General features: G+C 36.5%; 1 protein-coding gene across 5 annotated transcripts in view; it reads right to left on the bottom strand.

Moving 5' to 3' along the window:
* The window catches only part of ITPR2 (inositol 1,4,5-trisphosphate receptor type 2), a 639,393-nt gene that overhangs the window by 105,499 nt on the left and 521,578 nt on the right, over positions 1 to 12,316 (bottom strand). For all 5 annotated transcript variants that reach the window (XM_055395002.2, XM_055395004.2, XM_088837263.1 and 2 more), the window contains one exon: positions 2,517 to 2,681. In XM_055395002.2, the coding sequence (XP_055250977.1) occupies positions 2,517 to 2,681 (165 nt within the window). The remainder of the gene's footprint in view (positions 1 to 2,516; positions 2,682 to 12,316) is intronic.

The raw sequence follows: 12,316 nt of genomic DNA, 5'->3' as shown, positions 1-12,316 counted from the left end.
AGAACCTAGGTATGAGTTTGCTATCTGTTGTCAACATTAAGGAAAATTTTATTTATTGTTATATTATAATGTTGAAATTAAACATCAGAAAGTACCTGTTTTATTATCAAAAGCTGGTTAAAAGCAATAAATTAACACTTACTTTAAAGAAGGTATTAATAGCAGTATGGAAATGAATAGTATTTTTAACACTGGAATAATTGGGTTTGTCTTCTATTATCTGTGGGCAGTGATTAGAATTTCTGAACTGGTTTAAATTATCAGTGTCACTCATCCTTTCAGAAACACCAGGGCTTTGTACACTGTTTTTCTAAGTACTGAGGCTTATATGGTTACTTACCAATTTAATTGCAGCTGTGCAAATAATTGCTCTAAAGATATTAACTTGTTTGCTCACCTTAAGACACTGATATTTTATGATGGTCAAATATAAAAACATGTGTTTAACTATTTTGCTATCTGTTTATCTCAGGAGGGAGCTACAACATTTAGAAATAAAGTCTATATTCTTCCACAAAGACAAATTAAGCAATGCTGATTCAGCTTCCAAATTATCGACCCAGCTTGTTTAACTTATTTAAACATTTAGTTGACAGAAAGGAAGATTTTTCCTCAGTTGAACAGTGGCTGAAAGAAAAGGTCTGGAAAAATATCTAGTTTATTTCTGGATAGTTTCTGAAAGTTTCTAGATTTCAGAAGTTGATGGGATGCTTGATAAAAAATACATATTTTTGGGCCCCTTTCCATATGTATGGAATCAGAAGTTTGAGAGGGCAAAGGTATTGACATTAGACAGATGAATGGTTCCTTCTGTTTATTTCTGAAAGTAAAATCTAGAGTGTGGTTTTTATTACTGGTTAAAGGATGCCCGGGCATTTGTGGACATAACTAAGAGTGAATATTCATATATTTTTAAAATATAAAAATACTTAAAAATACATTGAAATACCATTTTAGCACTATATTCAATAAAATGTCCTTCTAGTACTCTAAACATGAAAATGAAATATATCCTTTTATAATCAACTCAATGAAGACAAATTAGCATCAGTGTCGTACAATTTCAAAGATGAAAGATGAGGAAAATGCAAATAGAAAATAAGATTAACACAAATTAAAAGTAACATTACTATTAATAACATAATAATTCAAATATACCTTTATTTTGTCAAAAACCTTTCCTTCACCAATGTAGAGTTACATACATCATTTCACATGTTTTTCATATTATTTATTTAATGGGTCTTGATATTACTAGTCTCTCATACTAAACCTATCCATTTTATAAACAGGGAGGTGTTTTTTATAAAAACATTGTCATAAATTTCACATATCATAGTCAGGGAAAGGTTCTGGGTATAACCTATTATATCATATATAATACATGATGTAACTTGTCTATTAAATATCATTAACTATCATAGGCAGATTTTTTTTAAATGGAAGTTTTATGGTGAATCAGAGCAGAGAAGATATTCATTTGCATCCCTGGATCAGAAAAAAAAAAATCTACTTTTGATTGCTGAATACTAATCTAACTTAACTGCCTAGAATATAATTTTGTATCCTTATGTTGATAAGGGACAAATCCACTCTTCACTGTGGCTCTTTCGATTGCTTTAGGGTAAATGAAAATGTAGTCTCTTATTGAATCCTCCTACATGGCTGTTCTGCATAACAGGGCAGCGGGAGACTATGGATTTGCCTCTCATGATCTAAGCAAACCAGTCAAGATAATGTTTTTAGATCTTCAGCTTGTTCTTTAGGAATTATTTTACTGGGGAGTGCTCTCCTCAGCACATCAGTTGTGAGCTAAAGATATAAAGAAATTGCTCTTAAGGTATCATGATGCTAACCTGGTAATGCTCTACGCTTCAAAACATTATCATATACTTGTATCGACTCGTCTCCTGACTTACGGCTAGAGAGCATATATATAGGAAGAAAAACTGATAATCAACAAAAAACAAAACCAAAATACAACTTTAGAAGAAATTTGCAAGTCCATCTAATGAACAGATTTATGTAAATAAGTTTAACAACAATGCCATGTTAAATCTGAAACTATAAGACTGTCCTTAAAACAACTCATTGTCTTTTTGCTAACTGCTGGCTTTCCCTCTCAGTTTATTTATATGCCATTCTCAAGATGTACAAAATACTTGGGATTATAAATAAATACAATGAATTCAGTATCAAGAAAATAAATCCCTTTTCTTGCTCAATACTCTCTCAGCTAATATGACGTGGCTAAAACCCAAAGCAGCCCGCTGCATGAAGCCTGGATCAAGAGCTGTGTCTCAGAGAGTACATAAAGAATTGCACCACCTATGCAGTATCTGAGAGAAAAAGACTAAAAATAATAATAATGCATGATTTTCCTAGGCAAGTCTAAAAATAACATAATTTGTCCTCAATGCCAGACTCTGCTTAAAAAAATCAAAGAGAGAAGCATAAGAAGCAGCAGCATTGTGTATGTTTTTCAGCAGTGACCGTCCACACAGAGATGTACTCACCAGGAAGCTATAGAAGAATTCATGGACAAAGAGGCCCAGCATGCAAACCAGGACATACGCCACATGGTAGAGAAAGGCCATATCCAGGATGACCGCGCGGTAGCCTCGGGTGAACGTTCCACGATTTCCAACAAAACTCACCAGAAACACTATTTTATTACACAGCTAAAGGGAGGAAAAGATTCGATTTTATTGTCTTACTCGCACTGGTGAAGCTCACAAAAACAGCAGGTCATCAACAAAACCTATTATTCGCAAAGTCTGTGGTTTTCTTTGATGATTTCTCATTTTGTAATTTTTCAACACTGCTTACAAATCTACATGTAAACACCAGACAGACAAACCTTGTATTCTCTGCAATTCCAGGAAAAGGGAGCAAGAGTGATTAAGAGACCCAGCTCTGCAATCAAGACAGACCTGAATTTAAATCCTAGCTTTCCCACTACTATTATCTGATCCAGGCCATGCAACCGTAGGCCTTGGTTGTTTCTTCTCATAAATTAGAATAAAGGAATTCCCACCTCGGAGAACTCTTCAAAGAATTAAATAATTCATAAGGCATATGAAGTCCTTAGTACAAAAGTAATACACGCAATGTTTTAATCATACTGTAAATGAAACAGAAAAATACATTTTCAGAAAGCAACCAGAGATTTGCCCTGGATTTTTTTATCCTGGATTTTCTCCACTGAATATTATTTTAAACAAGTAGCAATTAAAAATTATTTTTTAAATTTACTCTGCATTCATAAAAAATATATTTATCTACCTATATTAAAATAAATATAATACTTGCACGTATCTTCTAAGCTGTATGTATGGTAATTATTCAGTAAGCATTTTGGAGTGTTTGTTATGCTTTGTATCATGTAGAATAGTTAATATTTAAGTTAAAACTACATTTAAAATTGCCTTCTGTGGCATAATTTTAGAATACAGAAATTTACACTGAGATTTGGGGGCAATAACAATGACCCATGCAATGATTTCCAAAGAACATGGCTATGATAAACATAATTCCATCTCTTTGGTTCTAGAATCACTGCATTATTCATCAATGGAAAGACTGATTTTTCCATTTAGTTATCAAGGAAAGAATTACAGGTTTCAAAATTTCAGTCAGTTCTTCCAAATCATTTCCTGAGTCCTTAAAAAGTTTCTAACGGCACCGTATTTGTCTTTATGTATCCAGACCTAACTTTAGGGAGACAGCTTGCTCTTTGCAACATCATAGATTTCTCAATGTATATGAAATAAATTGTCTTATGGAATGATTTTGAATAACATAAGAAGAATAAACAACATTTTGGACAGAAGTAAAATTTGAGAAGTTGAGAAACCTTCCCTTCAACTTTCTGAAGTCCAAATCAATTCGGATAAAATGAGAAATGGCTTATCATTGCACCTTGTGAAGTTAACCAAACCAAATCAACAGCATAGCAATTAAAAGTTTCAAACCTTTCCTAAGTTTGCTTAGGAAACTAAGCATGTTAATTAAATATCCTCTCAACAATCAACTTTATCAGTTTCATCATCTTGCTAACAACCTGAATAGTGTCAAATGAAGTTTTACTTTACTGGTGTTACAGCATCATATCTTGACACTACTATTAAATATAGCTACAGTATTAATGGATGTCTTTATGCTTACTATCCAAGAGCAAGTTTAATTCATTTACCCAAATCGTTAATATGAAACAGAAATAAGAAGTTCAATAAAAATGAAATTAAAGATTAAAATTATGACTTTTCAGAAGGATGAATGATATGCTGCAGACAAATTATTTATATATTGTGTCTTTAAACTGAGTCATAAAAAGTCAGGCACGAAAATTATGTACACACCCTTTATACTAAGTAAAAGGGATATACTGAATTCAAGTTCTCAAAAAGACCAATATATTTCACTTCTCAAATGATGCAAAAGCAAGGACACACTTCTGCCTGAAAGGGCCTCTGCCATTTTTGCATGAAAAATAAAGATTAGCCTTACTGGTTTCAAGTTAATTTTTCTGAACTTTGACCTAAAGTTTGAGGTTGATGGACATGCTCCTGTTCTCTTGATGGAATTGATACTGGTAGTGGCAGCCACCTATTTCTGCACAGAACAGAAACAAGGTATTTGAGGTCTTTTGGCTTCCCTGGTGGCTCAGAGGTTAAAGCATCTGCCTCCAATGCGGGAGACCCGGGTTCGATCCCTGGGTTGGGAAGATCCCCTGGAGAAGGAAACGGTAACCCACTCCGGTATTCTTGCCTGGAGAATCCCATGGACGGAGAAGCCTGGTAGGCTACAGTCCACGGGGTCGCAAAGAGTCGGACACGACTGAGCGACGGAACGGAACGGAACGGAAAGTGTTCATACCATGAAGAAATAAGTGCAAGTATAAATGATTTGGGTAGGAAAGAACTTGAACACTGGTTTTTCTTGCCCATGACCTTGAAATTTGTGAACTAGTCTTATTAAGCATTTTTCCTGAAAGCTGGGAATATTCACGGAAATAAAGAAGTTACAAAAACATTCTCCTTCTTCATGTAATGACTTACTGGACACTGTCTAACTAGTCCTTCATTTGTCAATACCATTATGTAGGCAATCATTGCTTCTATGGCAAGGGTCCATGTGGGCAATAATAAATGGGGAGTGTGGGAACTGGGCAAGGTAGTTAAAAGGCCACCCTCAGAAAAAGAAACATTGTATATTAACACATATAAGTGGAATCTAGAAGAATAGTATAGATGATCTTATTTGCAAAACAGAAACACAGACATAGAGAACAAACATATGGACACCACGGAGAGAAAGGGGGAGTGGGATGAATCGGGAGACAGGGATTGACACGTATATACTACTTATACTATGCATAAAATAGATAACTAATGAGGACCTACTGTATAGCTCAAGGAACTCGACTCAATCTGCAGTGTCCTAAATGGGAAGGAAATTCAAAAAAGAGGGGATATACGTAAACACATAGCTGATTCACTTGCGTACAGCAGAAACTAACACAACTCTGCAAAGCAACTATACTCCAATAAAAATTAATTTTAAAAAGGTCATCCTCTTCTGAACTGCTATTGAAAGGACCTTTCAGTCAGCACACAGATACCAATATAAATGATCATAACTATCCCATGTATTTTTTTGTTCTCTATTCTTCAAAGCTGCCCTTGATATATTGGGTTGACTAAAAACTTTTGTTTGGGTTTTCCTGTAAGATCTTATGGAAAAACCCAAACAAACTTTTTAGCCAAACCAGCATTTTTCATTGGAAGGACTGACGCTGAAGCTAAAGCTCGAGTAATTTGGCCACCTGATGTGAAGAGCTGATTCACTGGAAAAGATCCTGATGTGGGGAAAGGCTGAAGGCAGGAGGAGAAGCGGGTGACAGAGGATGAGATGGTTGGATGTCATCATCAACTCAACGGACATAAGTTTGAACAAACTCCAGGAGATAGTGAATGACAGGGAAGCCTAGCATGCTGCAGTCTATGGGGTCACAAAGAGTCAGAAACAACTTAGTGACTGACACAACAATATTTTTAATTAAGAATGTGGTAAATTATGTGAAGATTGGGAGAAAAAGTGGTGGTTGAGGGAGAGAAAGAGTAGTAATGTAAGCTCTCTGTACAGCCTTTTTAAAGTGGCACACCATCCAAATGATTTATGAATGTCTTCTATAACAGTAAAATTCAGTTCAGTTCAGTTCAGTTCAGTCGCTCAGTCGTGTCCGACTCTTTGCGACCCCATGAATCACAGCACGCCAGACCTCCCTGGCCATCACCAACTCCCAGAGTTCACTCAAACTCATGTCCATCGAGTCGGTGATGCCATCCAGCCATCTCATTCTCTGTCGTCCCCATCTCCTCCCACCCCCAATCCTTCCTAGCATCAGACTCTTTTCCAGTGAGTCAACTTGACGCAGGAGATGGCCAAAGTATTGGAGTTTCAGCTTTAGCATCAGTCCTTCCAATGAACACCCAGGACTTATCGCCTTTAGAATGGACTGGTTGGATCTCCTTGCAGTCCAAGGGACTCTCAAGAGTCTTCTCCAGCACCACAGTTCAAAAGCATCAATTCTTCGGCGATCAGCTTTCTTCACAGTCCAACTCTCATTCCATACATGACCACGGGAAAAACCATAGCCTTGACTAGACGGACCTTTGTTGGCAAAGTAATGTCTCTGCTTTTTAATATGCTATCTAGGTTGGTCATAACTTTGCTTCCAAGGACTAAGCGTCTTTTAATTTCATGGCTGCAATCAGCATCTGCAGTGATTTTGGAGTCCAAAAAAATAAAGTCTGACACTGTTTCCACTGTTTCCCCATCTATTTCCCACGAAGTGATGGGACCAGATGCCATGATCTTCGTTTTCTGAATGTTGAGCTTCAAGCCAACCTTTTCACTCTCCTCTTTCACTTTCATCAAGAGGCTTTTGAGTTCCTCTTCACTTTCTGCCATAAGGGTGGTGTCATCTGATATCTGAGGTTATTGATATTTCTCCCAGCAATCTTGATTCCAGCTTGTGCTTCTTCCAGCCGAGCGTTCCTCATGACTCACTCTGCATATAAGTTAAATAAGCAGGGTGACAATATACAACCTTGATGTACTCCTTTTCCTATTTGGAACCAGTCTGTTGTTCCATGTCCAGCTCTAATTGTTGCTTCCTGACCTGCATACACCTTTCTCAAGAGGCAGGTCAGGTGGTCTGGGATTCCCATCTCTTTCAGAATGTTCCACAGTTTATTGTAATCCACACAGTCAAAGGCTTTGGCATAGTCAATGAAGCAGAAATAGATGTTTTTCTGGAACTCTCTTGCTTTCTCCATGATCCAGTGGATGTTGGCTATTTGATCTCTGGTTCCTCTGCCTTTTCTAAAACCTGCTTGAACATCTGGAAGTTCACGGTTCACATACTGCTGAAGCCTGGCTTGGAGAATTTTGGGCACGACTTTACTAGCGTGTGAGATGAGTGCAATTGTGCGGTCGTTTGAGCATTCTTTGGCATTCCCTTTCTTTGGGATGGGAATGAAGACTGACCTTTTCCAGTCCTGTGGCCACTGCTGAGTTTTCCAAATTTGCTGGCATATTGAGTGTAGCGCTTTCACAGCATCATTTTTCAGGATTTGAAATAGCTCAATTGGAATTCCATCACCTCCACTAGCTTTGTTCGTAGTGATGCTCTCTAAGGCCCACTTGACTTCACATTCCAAGATGTCTGGCTCCAGGTGAGTGATCACGCCATCGTGATTATCTTCATCATGAAGATCTTTTTTGTACAGTTCTTCTGTGTATTCTTGCCACCTCTTCTTAATATCTTCTGCTTCTGTTAGGTCCACACCATTTCTGTCCTTTATCGAGCCCATCTTTGCATGAAATGTTCCCTTGATATCTCTAATTTTCTTGAAAAGATCTCTTGTTTTTCCTATTCTGTTGTTTTCCTCTATTTCTTTGCGTTGATCGCTGAGGAAGGCATTCTTATCTCTCCTTGCTATTCTTTGGAATTCTGCATTCAGATGCTTATATCTTTCCTTTTCTCCTTTGCTTTTCGCTTCTCTTCTTTTCACAGCTATTTGTAAGGCCTCCTCAGACAGCCATTTTGCTTTTTTGCATTTCTTTTCCATGGGGATGGTCTTGGTCCCTGTCTCCTATGAACACTAAAATAAGTTCATTAATTTTAACTAAGTAAATTAACTATACAGTATAGCAATAGTTTCACAGATACATTACATTTAATTGATATGTCTTTGCAAAACTTTTAACAGCACAGTATAGTGGAAAGACCCTGGCTTAGAAATTCGGCCTTCTGGGTTTCAGTCTTGTCTCTGTCATTAATTACTTTGGTAAATCCTCCTGGTCTCTATAGGATGTGTATATACTCATTTTTAAAATGAAATGGCTAGAAGGGAATAAGCCTGAAGGTGCCACACAGCTCTAGAATTCAAAGTGGTGTTCTTTAAATTTTGCTATTTTATGTGATCCCAGAAATTTCCAGCTGCCTTTATATTATCCTATTTGCTATTTGACTGTGTATTCTTGATCGGTAATTCCATCCCCATCTTACATTGTTCCTATTTATATCCTAGGAATAAATTATAGTAAAAGAAGATTGTCTACTCTTTATTGAAAAGCAAAACTAAACTTATTGTCTTGAACTATAGTTTAACTATATTACCATATATTCATCAACCATCAACTTTCTAACTAAAAATGAGATTATTTGATTCAAAAATTTCCATTTCAGTGATGTTACATGGGCAGGATAAGGTCCCCAGTTGTCAAAGCCTAAGGTAAAATTGTTATGTAGTCAAAATCACCCAGGAAAACTTTTTAATTGTCAACAAAACAGTACAGCAGACAAGGGTGGTATAAACTGCAGGGTCTCTTACTAAATCCAACACATGCTATTAATAGTATTCTCCCAGTACTGGAGCAGTTTTCTGTCTCTGCAACTGAATTTCAGAAGTAGGTGCCTCAGTGAGTACACTGTAAGAAAAACATACAGAAAGTGTGAGACAGAGAGTGTGTGTGTGTGTGAGAGAGAAAGAGAGAAACGAAGAGAATAGGAATGTTTTGACTCAGAATACATCTTTCACAGATATATATTGTATTATTATTTATTATAAAAATAATCTAAAAATATGAATAATAAGAATTAATGGGATGGCTAAATAAATTATATGATATCCATACAACTGGAAATACTATCATTACTAAAATGAGATTAACAAATAAGTTTCTGTTCTGTTCCGTCACTCAGTCGTGTCCGACTCTATGCGACCCCGTGGACTGTAGCCTACCAGGCTTCTCCGTCCATGGGATTCTCCAGGCAAGAATACTGGAGTGGGTTACCGTTTCCTTCTCCAGGGGATCTTCCCGACCCAGGGATCGAACCCGGGTCTCCCACATTGGAGGCAGAAGCTTTAACCTCTGAGCCACCAGGGAAGCCGTTTAATGGTATGAAAAAATATTAAGTGATCCCAAATTGTTAAAAAGTGTTTATATTTGCCAAAATAATGTTAATTTCCAGTACCCATAGCTAAAATTGTAATGCAGAGGGTGGGAAGAAAACTGTACTGAGTTATAAGATAGGCTTTTATAACAGAGAAAAACATTTGAATTTTTTAAGTATCTCAACTATTGAGATAACTAACCCCTGTGACAAGACAAGAGAAGCCATCTGCAAACTAAATAAAACTTCAATTTTTAGAACCTAGTAAAGATGAAGCATCATAATAAATAGAAACTGATAATATGAAGTGCTCAGAACACAGATTGAGGCTTTTCCTCCCACTTGATTCCTTTTCCAAAAAAGGAACTTTCTGTATTTGCTTAAAACTGTGAAAGACACTGAGTCAGAAACAAACAGGTTCCTGCGAACCAAAACACAAACACTTTAACTATCATGACAGCAACGTTCTACAACTAAGTCCTACTTCACATATTAGGCACCTAGTAAACACTAGCCTTTATTGATGTTTCATCATTATTACTGCTTCGACGAGTTGACTCACTGGAAAAGACTCTGATGCTGGGAGGGGTTGGGGCAGGAGGAGACGGGGATGACAGAGAGTGAGATGGCTGGATGGCATCACCGACTCTGTGGACATGAGTTTGAGTGAACTCCGGGAGTTGATGATGGACAAGGAGGCCTAGCGTGCTGTGATTCATGGGGTTGCAAAGAGTCGGACACGACTGAGCGACTGAACTGAACTGAACTGAAACACTAGCCTTTATTGATGTTTTATCATTATTACTGCTGCTGTTCTTTTTTAAATCTTCACACTAATCTCCCGAACTGATCTTTTCAACAACCCATTTTACTGATGAAAAGAATGAAGTTCTGAGGCATGCTATTTGCCTAAGGTCTGAAATTCTGATTCTCACTAAGTCTTGACTCTGAGGTAGCCATTTTATTCCTGTTTCTGATACCTATAACTTTAGTAATTATAGTTCCACCTGTTACACAATGCAATGTTTTAGTGCAAATTAAGTTACTAAATATGTTAAAATCTAAGGTACAAACACGATTGATTTGTTTTCTTTTTCCCCCTAAACCATAGATAGTTCTGTAATGATCCTGTATGTTAAATGATATTCACTAAAACATTTCTATTAAACTGTATAATATCAAAACTATAGATAAAAATCTATCAATATTTATCATATCAAAATTACAATTATTCCATTTAATTTGTCCCAAATGAAAGCTGATTATTATTTTTTTTTCCAGTCAACATGCTTTCAGTTCAGTTCAGTTCAGTCGCTCAGCCGTGTCCAACTCTTTGCGACCCCATGAATCACAGCACGCCAGGCCTCCCTGTCCATCAACAACTCCCAGAGTTCACTCAAACTCATGTCCATCGAGTCAGTGATGCCACCCAGGCATCTCATTCTCTGTCGTCCCCTTCTCCTCCTGCCCCCAATCCCTCCCAGCATCAGGCAGATAATAATGCATTATTTAGTGAAAGAAAAGAAAGTGAAAGTGAAGTCGCTCAGTCTTGTCCGACCCTTAGCGAACCCACGGACTGCAGCCTACCAGGCTCCTCCGTCCATGGGATTTTCTAGGCAAGAGTACTGGAGTGGCTTGCCATTGCCTTCTCTGATAATGCATTATTTAGGGGTTGTGCAAATAAGTGTTTTATACTCTGAATGCTTTAGAGTACCCACACATTGACAAAGTTAATAAGAAAGTTTTATCTCCAGGTAGATTTCTTCTCATGAAGAAATTAAAGTATAAAACTTGTCAGTCAAACAAATAGTCATTTCTTATGGTGGAACTATTTTCACCAAACTAGGCAGAAGTTATCTTTTTATCCTGTCTCCAGAGGGGGAAAATACTCCTAATGTTTTCGGTTTTTCCCAATAGACTTTAAAATGTTATCCCTTATTTCTTTATAGATTCTTGAAGCTTCTGGATGACAAGAACATAAATCCTCTATTGGAGACCCAATATATGCTGTTATTTATGGGTCTAACTCTATCTAGCTATTATTTCACTGATCAAATTTGAATTTTCTCACTTGGATTAATGTTTTATTGAGAATCAGCTATTAGTTTATGTATATTATTTGCTTCTTCAAATAATAGGGTTCAATAGTCATTGTATTTTTTAAAGAAAAAATAATAAGCTGGAAGTAGTAATAGGCTTAGAAAAAATCAGACAAAGCCATGAAGATTCCTTAACTCACCTGTTGGAAATATTGCAAAATTAGCCTATTTCCACAGCACAAAAAGTACAAGTTCAGTTCATGTAAACCATTTTTGAATATTTAAGTGCTAGGTATTAAGGTAAAGTAAAATGGGGCAAGGATTGAGGTGGATAGGATTATATCTATGAATGTGACAACCTCTGCCCTCAAGAAACTTATAGATAAATATATTTGGTACTTTACAGGATTTTTACTGATAAACTTTTTGTATGTATAGTATACTTCACTTTATTCACAATGATTGAGAAATAATTGGTAATATGGTGACCTGAATCTTCTAGTTTAACATATATAAACATACAAATATATCTGTCATATCAGTTCAGTTCAGTCACTCTGTCCTGTCTGACTCTTTGCGACCCCATGGACTGTCACATGCCAGGTCAGACAGATAAGCACATCTGTCATATTCGTATATGTATCCACCATATATATATGTACATATCTGTCATATATATCATGTTCAATTTTTGAAGAATTATAATAGAGATCAGAAACATAGATTTGGCCATACTAGCTCAGCTTTATAATTCTCAAAATTTTAGTTGATTATTTCTTTTATTCACTTTCAATATATATTTGCTACATTT

The sequence above is a fragment of the Moschus berezovskii genome, chromosome 6 (assembly GCF_049115385.1).
Source record: "Moschus berezovskii isolate FMDL1 chromosome 6, NW_MosBer_1.0, whole genome shotgun sequence".
Lineage (NCBI taxonomy): Eukaryota > Metazoa > Chordata > Mammalia > Artiodactyla > Moschidae > Moschus > Moschus berezovskii.
Note: the sequence above shows the minus strand (reverse complement) of the source record. Positions and strands in the feature narration are given on the sequence as shown.